Source organism: Blennius ocellaris (assembly GCF_963422515.1).
Source record: "Blennius ocellaris genome assembly, chromosome: 16".
Classification (NCBI taxonomy): domain Eukaryota; kingdom Metazoa; phylum Chordata; class Actinopteri; order Blenniiformes; family Blenniidae; genus Blennius; species Blennius ocellaris.
The window spans coordinates 2,269,332-2,285,065 of record NC_137665.1 but is presented as its reverse complement, the minus strand read 5'-3'; the positions used below and the strand labels follow the sequence as shown (position 1 = coordinate 2,285,065).

General features: G+C 42.2%; 3 protein-coding genes across 3 annotated transcripts; 2 read left to right on the top strand and 1 right to left on the bottom strand.

Annotated features, from left to right (window-relative positions):
* Window positions 1–348: 348 nt before the first annotated feature.
* LOC308141658 (galectin-1-like) lies at window positions 349–1,473 on the bottom strand (the record flags this gene model as incomplete). Its single annotated transcript, XM_080511865.1, has 4 exons — window positions 349–495; window positions 707–878; window positions 1,085–1,164; window positions 1,465–1,473. 4 exons carry the CDS (start codon window positions 1,471–1,473, stop codon window positions 349–351), a joined length of 408 nt encoding a protein of 135 aa, XP_080367991.1.
* A 498-nt stretch (window positions 1,474–1,971) lies between these two features.
* pick1 (protein interacting with prkca 1) lies at window positions 1,972–7,925 on the top strand. The gene is made up of 13 exons (XM_080512133.1): window positions 1,972–2,091; window positions 2,461–2,534; window positions 2,756–2,867; window positions 3,084–3,212; window positions 4,120–4,186; window positions 4,619–4,708; window positions 4,796–4,849; window positions 4,947–5,009; window positions 5,539–5,672; window positions 5,804–5,896; window positions 6,002–6,052; window positions 6,363–6,507; window positions 6,622–7,925. Exons 2-13 carry the CDS (start codon window positions 2,494–2,496, stop codon window positions 6,900–6,902), a joined length of 1,260 nt encoding a protein of 419 aa, XP_080368259.1. The 5' UTR covers window positions 1,972–2,091; window positions 2,461–2,493; the 3' UTR covers window positions 6,903–7,925.
* A 501-nt stretch (window positions 7,926–8,426) lies between these two features.
* Window positions 8,427–15,278, top strand: LOC308141878 (phospholipase B-like 1). Its single transcript, XM_080512119.1, has 11 exons — window positions 8,427–8,562; window positions 9,552–9,774; window positions 9,950–10,033; window positions 10,310–10,451; window positions 10,846–10,986; window positions 11,630–11,774; window positions 11,959–12,159; window positions 12,713–12,853; window positions 13,333–13,518; window positions 13,596–13,702; window positions 14,702–15,278. The coding sequence occupies exons 1-11, from the start codon at window positions 8,481–8,483 to the stop codon at window positions 14,876–14,878; spliced, it is 1,629 nt and encodes a 542-aa protein (XP_080368245.1). The 5' UTR covers window positions 8,427–8,480; the 3' UTR covers window positions 14,879–15,278.
* Window positions 15,279–15,734: the final 456 nt, after the last annotated feature.

Genomic DNA, 15,734 nt, shown 5'->3' with positions numbered 1-15,734 from the left:
AAATACAGCCATCAAATGATACCACATATACACAAACTTCAACTTGTCTTCTCTTTATTATTTTGAATGAGGTTTGTTGTCATAGTTGGACAGACTTGCACACAAAGCACAGAAACTTATAGTATCAGTGTCAAAAGCAGAGGTTGAAATGCAGAATAGGTTTTCAGCTGTTTAAAAACATCCATACAAGACAACAACTTAAAGAACCTCATGGTTTGTTTTTTTTAATACAATAGTACATTTTAGTCAAAAAAAATAAATTTCTCAAATAAAGAAGACCCACAATTAATGATAATCATTTCTACCCAGCTGAGTAGAGAATCATCTAGAAACTTGTCGCCGTGTCTCTTAGTCGATCTTAAAAGACTTCAGCTTGAAGTCGCCTCTGATGTTGATATAAGTGATGATGTCCATCCCAGCACGGTTGGGGAACTGGACCTCCTGTCCATCGGGAAGCTCCACTTCAAACATGTCAAAAGACAATTTCACCACAATCTGAAACAAGACAGATTCTGGTTTTGAGATTTTTGTTTTTTTCCCCTGAATTGAGTAGGTACCTCAAAATGATAACAGAAACCCGATCAGAATCTGCCTACGGTTGCCAAACAGTCAATTTTTCCTCATATATATCTTTCCGGACACTCCTTTCATAAAATGACACACCGCAACATGTGCATGCTTGCCTCCTCCTGGCAGAATCTCTCACCTTGACCTCAGAGCCCCTTTGCAACGGGTTTTTCATTTCCCGTATCTCCTCGCCCCAGCAGCCGGCTTCCTTTGAGTTGCACACGATGACGGTACCATCGGCGTCGTCACAGAAACGGGGGTTGAAGTGCAGTGCCAGGTCCTCTGCGTCACAGCCGAGGTCGATCCGAAACCTGAGCAAGTCAGGGGGGGGGGGGGGGGGGGGGACATACAAAAGTGGCTTGATGATGACACGATCAGGACATAGAGTAGAACACCAAGGGTTAACGGTATGCACACAAATATCCACATTTTAGTACATAGTAACCACCAAGATATTTCAATTTTGAATGATTGTGAAATATTAATAAATAAAAGCTCATGCATTTTGTTTTCTTACTTTTCAGCATCTTGCAGGATTTCTCCCTTTATCTTCAGCTGATCTCCGGCTCTCAGAGCCACATTCTTCAGTTCAAGTTGCTGTGAAAAGCAAGCGTGTGACACCGCTTCATTAGAAATGAGCACATTAGACATGAAAATGATAAGAAACAATTAAATATGATACTATTTTTCTTTATTGTACATTTTTATCCATGTAATGAAATACTGAACAAGGGAAGAAAATTTCACTTAAGGTAGTGCAACATTGAAATACACAAAACAAATATAAACTGACTACAGTGTAGGCAAGTGTGAAACAACAGCTGCAAAATCTAAATCTGGTTTTAAAGACAATGAAGGCATATCGGGACTGAAATATAAACGCACGCTAAAACTTACCATACTCATACTGGGTAGTGATGAACAATCTTGGAGTAAATGTAAGAATGGAGGTGAAGGCTCTCTTTCTGCAAAACAAAAGGTTGATTAGTGTGATTAGATTATCTGTTATCTCTTCACAGTTCTATGATGACACCAAGCAGCTCTGTTGGTCTTCAGTACATTGAAGAACTAGAATCTATATGAAAAAACTAGAATTTAAACTAGAATTTTATATGTACAAATGAAATGAAAACAAGGATACTAATTCCAAGCTCAGGAAATATATTTTTAATTCCCAAATTAAATAAAAAAACATCAGAATTATAATTATAATTATAATGATTATTGTTATTATTATTATAATTATAGTTATAATGATTATTGTTATTATTATTATAATTATAATTATAATGATTATTGTTATTATTATTATTACTATTTTTATTATTATTACAGCGATACCTTTTCAGTGACCATTTCCGGTGCGTCACCGGACGTGACGCACTAAAGTAAACAGGGGACGTCAGTACACAAAAGTTAACACGATACCACCGAAACTGAGCCGTTGTTAAACCACTATATTTGGTATTTTGTTCATATTACGCAAAACCTGCATGACCGCTGCTGGCTGCGACGTTATTAAAGGTAAAGCGTGACTTAATATTTTTCAACTCCTGTCAGTTAGCCTCCCGGAGCTAACGGCTAACAACGCTGCTCGCAGTTATCCGCTTTATGTTTGCGTCTCTCCCATTCAATATTATTTTGTCTGTTCTGACTTCACTGGCTGGTGTCTTCAGCTTACAAGATAAACAAATTGAGACATTTCTGAATGTCATTTTGGACTGTTTTGCACTGCAACTGTTAGCTGCCCAGCCGAGCCTCCCTTCATTGATCAGCTGTTTCCATCTGAATTCTCTCTCGAATGTGTTTCACAACAGTAATACAGTCTTTTACTTGCTGGGAACGTTTGTCAAGCGCGGGCATTAATCTGCTCTCTTCATTTCATCTGAGCAGGTCTGAAAGGGACAGCATTGACACTCTTCTGCAATGTTCACAGACATGGATTATGAACTGGAGGAGGACAAGTTGTGAGTCACAGTTTTTCTTCCCCAGTTTAATAACTCATTCATTTGCAATATTTGTGAACCAGTGACAAATCAACGCATGATAAAACGTCACTAAATTCCCTAAAGTAGCTCTGAAAAGTGTGAAACTGCAACTGGATCAGAATTTCATAGGAAGACATGATCAGCTAAACACTGTATTGCTCAGATTATTGCATTTTTTATTTATTTTTTATTCTTAACAGAGGGATACCGACGGTACCTGGTACTGTGAACCTGAAGAAAGATGCTAATAACCTCATTGGGATCAGCATTGGTGGTGGAGCACAGTACTGTCCTTGCCTCTACATTGTCCAGGTGGGAATATCGTCATTTATAAGGTTTCACTGTTACTCATGTACTTCATGGCCATTGTTTTCACCCAATAATTTATCTATTGGATTTTTGGAGCACTCAAAAAAAAACCTACAAAACCACAGACGTCTCTTAACTTGCTCTTTAACAATGATAACTATATTTCCTCGGGTTCGCCGTCTGTCGTCAGTACATAATGTTCCAGTTGTGTTCCCGCAGGTCTTCGATAACACCCCGGCAGCGCTGGATGGCACGGTGGCGGCAGGCGATGAAATAACGGGCGTGAATGGGAAAACGGTGAAGGGAAAAACCAAGGTGGAAGTGGCCAAGATGATTCAAGCTGTCCAGGTCGGTACGCTCCGAGATTGTAGGGATATGATGCAGATCTAAATTCGGCTAAATCCGCGCTAATTTTTACTTGAATTCTTCGTTCTTTATTCGATTTTTAGGTGGTGGATTAGATGTTGCTGTAATGATATTTCGTTGTATGTTTGAGCTTTTTGCTTGTAGATGGCCTGATTCTTCTGTTAGTCCCATTAGAGCCGGACGTACAATGTTTAATGGCTGCAGTTTGATTTTCTGAAATAAAAGTCAGAGTACCGGTAGGTTTAGTTGTTTCACACTGAAGCGCAGAAAGTTCTGACAGTCAAATGGGGGAAGTTGGATCGACATACGAACACTGAGTAAACCTGACGACGTTTAAAATCCACCAAAAGGTTGAAACTGAAAACGTCTGAAGTTAGAAAATTGGGGAAAAAGAAATCTCACCTCTTTTCTGCTGCCTGTTTGGGGGAATAATCCAGCAGGTCACGACGAACCCGGGCCGGCCAGTGGTCCGACTGTCTGATTGCACCGTCTTGTCCAAACGGTGCCAAAGAGGTCGGGACAATAGCCCCCATAGCTTTTGGTATCACGTCACCGACGTGCAGCGGCCGTGTTGTTTCTGACATCTTTTGTCCACGCCTCAAAAATGCAATGACTTCCTGCCTGCTGGGATAAAGACGGGGTCAGTTTGGGCATTAAAGGGATTAGTGTGTGTTCAGTGCAAATACGGCCTGTGAATTTCACCTTCAGCGCCGTAACGTCCCAGCATTCTTTATTTTAACATGTGGATTATGAGTATTTTTCAATTTTTATACAAATAAGTGAAATACGTTTGTGTTTTTTGTTTTAAGATGCTTCTTTATTTTAATTATTCTCGTGATTTTAATTGGTTGTGAATTATTGTTGGATCTCTGGGTTTGTTGTTCTACAGGGAGAAGCAGTCATTCACTACAACAAACTGCAGGCTGACCCAAAGCAGGGAAAGTCTCTGGATATAGGTATCTGTCTCACTTTCCATACGTTCATCCTGGGTTCAGTTCACTTCAGACAATTTTAATTGACACATCTTGTTTTTTTTGTAGTCTCTATTTTTATAACCTTCATCACAAACCATCACAAATCACCTGAACAGTTAAAATAGGAATATTGCATGTTAAGATGTTAGGATTGTTGAAAAGTAAAACTTTACAGTGTTGGGGGGGGGGGGGGGGGGGGCAAGATCCAAAAGCTTTTTGGTAGTAACTGGACAATGAACAAACAAAGAAATAAATAAAACATGTGGCAATAAATAGGGAATTAAAATTAAAAAGTGAAAAAAAAAATCTGTTTTTTTTAATTTAATACAGTGTAATATTTTTCTTTCCTCAATAATGATAACATCTCGTATTCAGTGTGAATAAAGTGAGTTAAATGCATTTTGTGTGTTTCAGTGTTGAAAAAGGTGAAACATCGCCTGGTGGAGAACATGAGCTCCGGCACCGCAGACGCACTTGGACTCAGTCGAGCCATTTTGTGTAACGGTAAGATCATTAATATAACCAATGCAAGATAATTCATACGAATGGATCGAGTGTTTCTTCATGTAACCTCGTCGTTTTACTTTGAAGACGGGCTGGTTAAAAGACTGGAAGAGTTGGAGAAAACGGGAGAACTCTACAAAGGTTAAAACAATAATCCAACGAGACTCAGCATTTTCTCCCAGAACTGTTTTAACGTCTGTTTGAGCGACTCTGTCATCAACCTGCCGTTTGCTTGCAGGGCTGATGGAGCACACGAAGAGACTGCTCCGAGCTTTCTTTGAGCTTTCTCAAACACACAGAGGTCAGTCACTTTATGAGGAAGTTGGAAAAAATAAAATAAAATGGCTGTTTGCATTTTATGGCACTTGTTTAATTCCATCTTGACTCAATAGTTGAATGTGTAAAGACGTTTTCTGCAGGTTTCTGTCCCAACATTTATTTTTGTCATATTGGAAATTTAACTAAGCAATGAATTTCAGGAGAGTTTGTTAAAAAAAAAAGACAATTCTCCAATCAGCATTTGAACACCCACGATCCCAGTTCTGCTGCTCATCCCACAAATGTCTTGCAATTATTGCATAATTTAAAATGGAAATATATCGGAATTCCAATAGTATAAAAGTCCGGATAACTACACCTGATAGTTTTTCACTTCCTCTTCCTGTTCCAATCAGGAGTTTATTATTCAAGGTTTGAGAGGACATCTCAGCGACTCTACGCAACTAAATTAAATTAAAACGCAGCCGCAGTTTCATCAGTCGTGTGTTTTCTGTGGACGCCGTTTTCCTTTCCCCGAAGCCTGTACCCGAGTTGTTCTCCATGTTTTTCAGCCTTCGGAGACGTCTTTTCCGTCATCGGCGTTCGAGAGCCTCAGGCCGCCGCCAGCGAGGCGTTTGTGAAGTTTGCCGACGCCCACCGCAGCATCGAGAAGTACGGCATTCAGCTGCTGAAGACCATCAAGCCTGTGAGTGAAACGTTGACCTTTGAATCATGTCGCTTCGACTGTGTTGCCATGATTTTTTTTTTTTTTTTTTTTTACATTTTTAAGTCAATAGTGACACGTTTTGTTGGGACGTGACTCGTGTTGTTGTGCAGATGCTCCACGATCTGAACACGTACCTCCACAAGGCCATTCCGGACACCAAGCTCACCATCCGCAAGTACCTGGACGTGAAGTTCGAGTATCTGGTGAGGCCGCGGCGGCAGCGCGTGGACTTTCTGCTTCGGCGGTGGACATCGGGTGTCTACGACGGTCTGTCAGCAGGATAACGGCTCGTTTTATTTGCCTTTCAGTCGTACTGCCTGAAGGTGAAGGAAATGGACGACGAGGAATACAGCAGTATTGTGAGTCACCAGTCAAATCTGTGTTTCAGCAGTTGTTGCAGATTGTTGACGGTGGGTCTGATTGACCTGCTTCCTGAACCTTACCCTTGGTCGTTATCATTTTATGCAGTAACTTGAGTTCCTAATGTACAAAACGTTGATTAAACTGTGTATTTCCATGTTCACAAGAAATTTAAATACACAAGTTTACAAATACTGTCGCCTCTGAATGGATTCCGGTTCGCCCGGGCCGTTCTGGTCGTGGAAGTCAAGTTTCTTCAGTCAGTTTGTTACTTTTATACTCGCGTCACGTGAATATTTCCTCGCTCAGGCAATGGGGGAGCCTCTGTACCGCGTCAGTACCGGTAACTACGAGTACCGTCTGGTGCTGCGGTGTCGGCAGGAGGCTCGCGCTCGCTTCGCCAAGATGAGGAAAGACGTCCTGGAGAAGATCGAGCTGCTGGATCAGAAACACGGTCTGTTGCTTTGCTCTTCTACTGAGTCTCATTCAGTTTTTGTAGTTTGGACTCGGCTTCAAGACACAATTCAGACATTTTATCTCTCTCTCTCTCTCTCCGCCTCGCCTGCAGTTCAGGACATCGTGTTCCAGCTGCAGCGCTTCGTCTCGGGCATGTCCCACTACTACGACGAGTGCTACGCCGTGCTGAAGGAGGCGGACGTCTTCCCCATCGAAGTCGACCTCTCCCGCACCATGATCAACTACAGCGGCCAGTCGTTCTCGTACGCCGAAGACGAGGACGACGAGGACGGAGGGGAAGGAGGAGGAGGAGGCGGCGGCGGAGAGGAAGGAGGGAGCAGCGCAGACCGACAAGCTGAGAACGGCGCCGAGAAACTGATCGACGACGAATGAGAGTGTGGCGTTTGAGTTGTGGAAATCGATTGCATTTATTGTCAACACAGACACCTTTGTGTTGGTATAGCAGCTGAAACATTCTCTAAAATACGGCTTATAACTTCTGCTGCTATGAAGCTGAATGTCGGTCTTGGTGGAGTTTTTTTTTTTTTTTGTCTTTTCTTGGGAATATGTCCAATCTACTGCTTTGTGTTTATTTATATGAATCATTTAACTTTTAGCTGTCTATAAAAAAAAAAAGTCTTGCTCACAGATGTCACCCTGTTACATAATGTCATTCCTAAATCAGTATGGAAGACCCAAAGACACCGATGGAGCATCTTTATTTTAATATCAGAGCTGTAAAATGGGTTTTAATGCTACAGAGAAGGATCTATAAGCATACATGGTGTGCCTTCTTTACTCTTTGTATAATGAAGTTGGATTGGTCTTTTATGTTATTCTCTTAGCGTTGTACTTTATAAATGTTATATGAAGATGTTGAAGGTAATTATCACAACACGGTTTTTGCCTTTTTTCCTTAGTTGTTTATGAACGGGAAACTGTCATTTTATCAGGCTGACCAAATAGTTTCAGGTTATAAATGGTAGTTTTGTGGCAGTTCTGCCTTTCTCACCGCCGGCACCGTACTAATTCCAGCTGTGGCGTTCATCTCAAAGATGCTGGTTTGATGCAAATACTACACGTATACCCACAAGGGAAATAATCAAGATACTATAGTATTGTGTTATTTGTCTGTTTAACTTAATTCATACTTTTCCATGAATATTTAAAGGTTTGAAGGAGCAGAGCTTACACTGTTGTGAGTTGAATGATCCACGTTATGAAGCTTTTTGTCAAATCATCCACTGGAGGGCAGCAACGCATTACATTCCACTTGAACGCAGGACCCGGTGCACTTTGTTTTTTTTGTTTTTATTTATTTTTTTCCTGAAAAACAAAGAAAGGGATCTACCGCGTGTGTTTATTTGTTTTCACTTTTTAATCCTGCTGCAATTTGAGTTTGATCTATTTATCCTAAAGAAGACTATTGATTTGTTGAATGAATAAAACGGTTTTTACTGTGAATAAAATCAGAATGAATGACATGAAATGTGTATGTCTTCATTAAAATAACAATTTTAACAATAAATATACTTTAATCGAGGTTGATACATGCAAATCATGGTAATGACACATTTAAATATGCATGACGTCACACGTATTCTTCGCATAGCCCCAGTGGCCTAATGGATAAGGCACTGGCCTCCTAAGCCAGGGATTGTGGGTTCGAGTCCCATCTGGGGTGAAATCTTTTTTTTTTTTCCAGCTTCGACAAGGTGCCACTTTCTTCACAAAGACACCCTGGAACCGGAAAACGGTGGAACACTGACGACTTTTAGCGCGTCGGCATATCTATTTTACTTGTTCCACGTTCCTCCGTCCCGCAGCCAATCAGAGAGCTCCCCGCTCGCTCTCGTGACTCTCCCGTGAAGCGTTTCCCTCTGCCACTCAACAACACTTCATTTCTTCCTCCAATGCTCCACTTTTGACCAACTTCCCTGCTCGCTGCTGCGCCAGTTTTGCGCCACCTGCATGGTCGCAGGTATGAGTTTCCTCACCAGCCTATTTGCTGTTTTCCTGCTCGGCGTGGCTTCGACCTTCGCCTCTGCTCAAAGTAAGTAGGTCGAGCTGAAGTCTTGAGAATTACTGTAATGCTCATATAAGACGGGCATCAAAAGTGCTGTATGAATGAAGGGGTTTTGGTCAGATCGCGTGTTAATTATTTAAAGACTGTTTATTCTGGATATATCGATTTTTTTTTTCACTGAGATTTTACTTTCACTTTGTTTTTCATTGTATCTCCACCAACCGACTATCACTAATAATATTAGATACGTGGGTGAGACTGTTAGTCATTATAAAATACCTAAATCTCGTTTTATCTTTAGTCTTGTGTTCGATTCTTATAGTGTATTATATTCTGTATTGTTGTTGTTATTCTCATGCCATTAATAGTATATATATGAATTGGTGTGCCAATTCCAAGAAGCTCATTGTTCATGTTGGAATTTGTCAACGCAAACACTGCACAATTGTGTACAATTTGCAAGGTAATCATATACACACCGCTTGTTAGGTTCCCGAGCACTGAAAGTGCAATTTCTGCAATTTTCATATTTATCAAGAATGCTTTGTGCCACATTCACATCCACTGAGCTGACACGATTCATCAGGCTGGTTAGATATTGTTAGATATTTCATTTTCACATTTCTTTGGTAGCATGTTTGACCGTTTTTTAAACCAATTTTCCTTTTCCTTGTGGCATTTACATGACAGGTCAAAGGTGAACAGTTTGTTTACACAGCATGCAACAGCACTTGGGCAATCAACATGAACAAAAGTAGATCAGGACACAGAAGTATTTAGATTTTTTGACTCGGCAGCTTTATTGAGTTGATTCAATCAAATAAATGATTTAATCATTCTACCACAATTAATTCACCTTACAGTTTACATGCAATAAAAAAAGAAAGACGCAATTACAGAGATGCGCCAAGATGGCTGATAAATATTCTTGTGTCTTTAGAGCCGCCCATTCAATTCGATTTGATTCCATTTCTGTGTCCTCATTTACATTTCTTCACGACCGTGATTTTTCTCAGAGTTGACGGCAGCAACTGCGTATTGGGATGCGCAGCACAAAACCGTCCTGCTGAAGGAGGGCGTGCTGGAGGTGGAGGGCGACGCGTACGGCTACCTGAACAACACCCTGTCCACGACGGGCTGGAGCGTCTTGGAGATCCGCGCCGGATACGGGAAAACCCCCGAAGCTGATGACATCACTTTCTTCCTGGCTGGTTACCTCGAAGGTTTCCTCACTGCACAGTAGGTGGCCAAACCCCCCCCCTCCCCTAGTGAAATCAAATCTCTATATCTCTATATTTAGATAAATACTCATTCATAAGACGGTTACAAACTGTTAAATGGGGAAAAGCGTAAATGCACGTCTCATTCTGTAGCTCATTCGTCCAGTTCATTCACACTTTCGGTTCCTCTGAAGGCAAATGATGGACCACTTCGCCAACATGTACCCGCAGCTGATTCACCACCCGCAGGTCCTCGGCCCGGTGCAGGAGTTCATGACGTGAGTCGCTTCCCTTTTCCATGGAAAACTTAAAAATCACAGCAGCAGCAGCACTGTACATGATGTAACTCGCACAACCCTGCCTGCGTCTTCCTCTTTTCACTGAAGCTCAGCACAGAGTGCCCGCTTCCTTTTTTTTCTTCCTTTCACCATAATGCATCAGTTCAAATAGCAGAACTGGTCACATTGAAAGATTTGTGTTTTTTTATTTATTTATTTATTTAAAAATTTGACTTCTGTATGAAGTGAATAACTAAACTTGATCCGTGGCTTCAGGAAACAGGACTCGTGGGTCAGACAGCAGGTGAAACTGAACCAGAGCTCCGACCCTCTGTGGAAACACGCCGGCTTCATCGTGGCTCAGATGGACGGACTGCAGGCCGGCGTGGCAGATTGGGCCAAACAACAGGGCAAAAAGGTACAAATCCCCACCAGAAGCACAACAGGAGGCAGCAAATAGTGTGAATGTAGTGCAATACAGCTAAGGGAGGTAGTGCAGAAGTGATATATGAATGTTCTGCTGTAGTGGGCTTCAAAAACGAAAAAGTGACATATTAGCTTCATTCTTTAAGGCACTTATGAAGCCATTCATGGATCTGAATGGATTTTAAATTGAAGTCAGTCACACTGCAGCTTGTAAACATTTGTGATTTGGTTTATTGTGGTTTCACGAGATCAGTTTTGGATCAATGCAACAGCTGCTCTTTCAGTTTGTCTATTTCTTTATAACCCTCTTTTGGAGCGCTGTTTTGAGTTTTGACAGCAGTGAATCCGGTTTTATTTTTCCGTTCGTCTGCTCTCCCTTGCCGCAGCCGCTGTCGCAGTTTGCCATCCAGTTCCTGAACGCCGTGGGAGACCTGCTGGATCTGATCCCAGCCATCGTCCCGGAATCCAGCCCTCCGCTCAGAGACTTCAAGCTCCCGGGGATGGGCCACTGCTCGGCGCTCATCAAGGTCCGGGACCGAAACCCGATTGGAGTTCAGATCAGAGGGAAATGAAAGGAGAGCGGCACGCTGAGGGAGGGATGTCGAAAAGCAATTTCTAAGATCTACTGCGAGGAAAATTAGCAATGCATCACTAACTTCAACACATTTTAAGATGCGAGACGTGAAAGAAGCTCTTGATGATGAATGAAAGATGAATTTTCTGGCGACAAATGTTCACAAGAAAATCCACACTTAACAGTTAATAATCCATATATTAATCAAGACGTCTTTATCCAATCCAATCCAATCCACTTTATTTATATAGCACATTTTAAAAACGAAGCGTTTACAAAGTGCTTCACATACTGCACATAAAACTAAACAGTCCAACACTAAAATAAGTATAAAACCATAAAATAAAAATAAAAACAGATGAAAAACTACAAACACATTAAGAAACTACAAATAAGAATAAAACAATTCAAAAGAATAAATAGAAATATAAAGACGCTTAAAAAGCAATAAAATAAATGAGAACAATAAATAAAACAACAAGTAAAAGACGCAGGGGACCACACGACTCGCGCAATCTTATTTTCCTCCCGCCTCAGGATTGTGTTTTTACATTTTCTCTCCATCCACTCTTGTCGCGGCGGCTGTTCCTCCTCAGATGCTGCCGGGCTTCGAGAACCTCCTGTTCGCTCACTCCAGCTGGTACACCTACGCTGCCACCATGCGCATCTACAAACACTGGGACTTCCGTGTCGCCGAGCCCCACACGGCCACGGGAAAGCTGTCGTTCAGCAGCTACCCGGGTACGCCTGCACATCAGTCACGAGACAGGAGCCGTCCAAAGTCCAAAAACCTTCACCAGTCGTGTCTTTCAGATTAATCTCTTCTCTCATCCTCACGCATTTACTAAAACAAACACCCCCTTTTCTAAATCTCAATCTCAGTCTAAATCCTGGGATTTTTTTTTTTTTTTTTTGGCGTCTACAGGCTTCCTGGTGTCCCTGGACGACTTCTACCTCCTGGGCAGCGGCCTGATGATGACCCAGACGACCAACAACGTCTTCAACTCCTCCCTCTTCGCCACCATCACGCCCAACAGCCTGCTGGCGTGGCAGAGAGTCAGGTTGGCTCACAGTTTGGCACACAGCGGCGAGGAATGGGCCAAGACCTTCTCCATGCACAATTCTGGTGAGTTGGGGTGGGTGGGGGGGGTGGGGGGGAGGGGGGGTCACGTGTCCAAATTGTCCCTGAGCAAGACCCTGAACCCCTTTGAACCTAAAAACCCTTTCACTCTTAAAACAAAGTGCAAGTGGAAAGCACCCAGCACACTGCTGTGGTTTCAGTTCCTGAGTATATTTTCACAGTTTCCACTACACGCTCCGATTGACTTCCTGGTGTTTCAGTATAACCTGGTACCTCAAAAGGCCTCAGATGTGACGATCGACCTTGAGAAGTGTCGTTGCCGTTTGCCGAGCCTTCTCCATCTTGTCATTGCGTTTTACCGTCGATGAAAAAAGAAAGGAACTGCAGCAGTTAGATCAAACATACAATATAAGTCTTATATTGTAAATTTTGAAGCAAAGTAAAAATAAAAAGATTTGATTGAAAGTCGTCTCGTCCCCCGATCACTGTGCCTCTCCGCCGACTCGCCGCCGGATTGTTCTGGATACAGATCATATCTGATGTGAAGCGCAATAAAATACTAATCCACACTGAAGTGAATGTGGTTGACTTGCTTCAGGCACCTACAACAACCAGTACATGCTGTTGGACCGGAGCAAAGTGAAGCTGGGTCACAGCGTTGACGACGGGGCGCTGACCGTGGTGGAGCAGATCCCGGGGCTGGTGGAGTACTCCGACCAGACGCAGGCTCTGCGCAGAGGTAACGGTACCGTGTCGCGAAACTCTATAGTAAAGCTTGAGACAGGCGAGTTTTGTTTTTTTTTTTCTATCGCAGCCCTTTGTGGCGACAGCTGCTGCGTTACACGTGGCTTGTTTGTTTACTTATGTGTTCAAGGACTGGGCTCACCTTTGTCTGGAGGTTACACACCCTGATAGACGAACACAGTTAATCTAATATGCTCTGGATTGTAGCTTTCGTCTCCCAAACAGCCAGAAAGTCAGGTCCGACGGCGGCATTTTAACAAGAGCGCATTGGAAATAGTGCCGCTTCAATGAGGTGTTTTTAATGTTTATTCAATTTTCCTCAATCGAGTTCGTCTTGGAGCACGAGATTAACCAGTGTCACTTTAGAGCACTAAAACGTATTTCATACAATCCCCTTTCTTTGTTTTCGGCCATATCGTCAATTATCACCGCTGCAGAAATACTTCTCATGCTGCCCTCCTTCGTTTTGAACAGGCTACTGGCCGTCCTACAACGTCCCTTTCCACCAGAAGATCTACCTTCTGAGTGGCTACGGAGAAATGTGGGAGGAGCACGGCGACGACTTCTCCTACGACCTCTGTCCCAGAGCCAAGATCTTCCGCCGGGACCAGGGCGACGTCAAGGACCTGGACTCCCTGAAGCGCATCATGAGATTCAACGGTCAGCGCACGTTAACAGCATAATGTACAACGTCTGTATGGTTGTTTTGTCTCACCACGTCGGCCTCTTGTTTTCAGACTACAAGAAAGATCCGTACTCCCAGGGCGACCCCTGCAGGACTATTTGCTGCCGCGATGACCTGAAATCGGAGCGGCCCTCGCCGGGAGGATGCTACGACACCAAGGTAGTCCATCGTTCGGTCTCGCTTGGTCGCAGGAAACTGCACGTCGCCGCTTGTTGGCGGAAATGTGGCGAATGCTGATGCGTCACATTGTGAGTCCGTTTCAAGTGTGAATGCAGGTCGGAGACCCTGGATTTGAAAAAAAAAAAAAAAAAGACCCACTCGAAAGGCGGAAAACCTTCTTTACGTTTTGTGTGTCTGTTACCATGACAACAGCGCCACTAAAACGCAACTTTCTGGAAATGGCTCCGAAGGTGGAACTTTAAAAAAAAAAAAAAATCCCTAATAGCGATCCACTTTGAACGCCAGAATGTCTCTGTATTATAAAAACTACCTCCAGCGCCCACTAGTGGCCCAGCAGGAACATTTTATTGTTTTCAGCCTCTCTTGCCGTTTCCATTTAAATCAATGTCGTTTCTCTAAATGTTGCTGCATAAATGCGAAAACTTTTCTGAAATGAAAAAGGCAAAAACCATTTGCTTTTGAATCGTTGGGCCTAAAAATCATTCCTCGGCTTCTCCCGGGAAACGTGTGAATAAAGAGACGAAATAACAACTGGAAAAGGTACATTTTCACAAAAGCTACTTTTTTATGTCGTGAGCTTCTGCTTTGATTGCTGATCTTTTGAAATAGCTTTATTTGTCATGTGTGCACTGTACAACCTCATAACAACCATATAATGATATAATATAACGTGAAGCACCGTGTGTTCTTTGGTTCATGTTCTGCATTTGAGTTCTTAATTTAATTTAATTAAAAAAGCAGAGAGAAGAATGATCACTTCTAATGTCTGGATTTTAAGCTCAAAGCTGTGTGGATTTGTAGAAGTGGTTTCAAAACTTGTAAATAAACAAAACAAAACAAAACTACTTCAATACAAAAGCAGCCAAATCCCTTTTATTGGTTTTTATTTTGCAGATCCAGCTGCAAAACACATTCTATTCTGCCATTTAGTGTCTTCAAATCCTTCCTTCTTTCCTCCGTTGTTTGTTTTCCCTCCAGGTGACAGACTTCCACATGGCTGGCGACTTCCGTGCGGAGGCGGTGAACGGGCCGACGACGCAGGACGGCCTCCCGCCGTTCGTTTGGGACCGATTCATCAACGTCACTCACCAGGGCCTGCCGCGCTTCTACAACTTCTCCTTCGTGACGATGCAGCCTCTTCTCTTTGCGCCATGAACTATGTACATTTGAGCCTAAAAAAAAACAAAAAAAAAGACTTTGGCTTTATTGTTTTAATGCATTTTGACTGGAAAAATAAGATTTTATCAAAGTTAATAGTCAAATCAGATTTGTTTGTTGTTTTTTTTAAAACATATTTTACTCAGGGTGTCGTCATGATTTATGTTGAGTAAAAGAATTGGACTGTGTGGTCCTTTGTGCCTTAAACGCTGACAGACACTTTATGGTTTAATAAAATGCAAAACCAATGCACAAAATCAGTGTGCGTGCCATTGTACAGAATTAGATGTTTGTTTGTTTTTGTGTGTGTTTGAATTGAAAGCGATCGTCGCAACGACATCCTCAGGGCTCTCAATCGTCGCTGGTGGTGTGATTTTCAGTGCACGTGCTTCTTGAATTGTGCAAATTAAAAATAAAAAAAATCTGGTTTGTTTTTGCTACAATTGTTGTCGTACTTTTCTTTCATCATTAAATTATTCAGCGTGTCATTGAAGATTCAAACGTGTTTCAGTCATATTCAGCAAATTCTTCTTTATGTGGACTCGTCCAAGTTTCCCCAAAGGTAAATCATGAGGTTTGATCTCATCCTCCAGTGAGGAAGTAACGCTGCACTGCCATCGTATGGCCAAACGGAGGATACCTATTATTTCTGAAAGTTTGGGATCATGTGATGAAGCGTTGTCCCAAGTTCTTATTTCAAGTAAAGACATCCCAGGTTGAATTAATTTCTCACACCACAGAACATAGAACAATCCAGCGCAGAATTATTGTTGCATGTGATTCTTATGTAGGCGACTTCATTTTTGATATTTGTAGAAATATATAAAAAAAAAAAGAATATTAAATGACCACA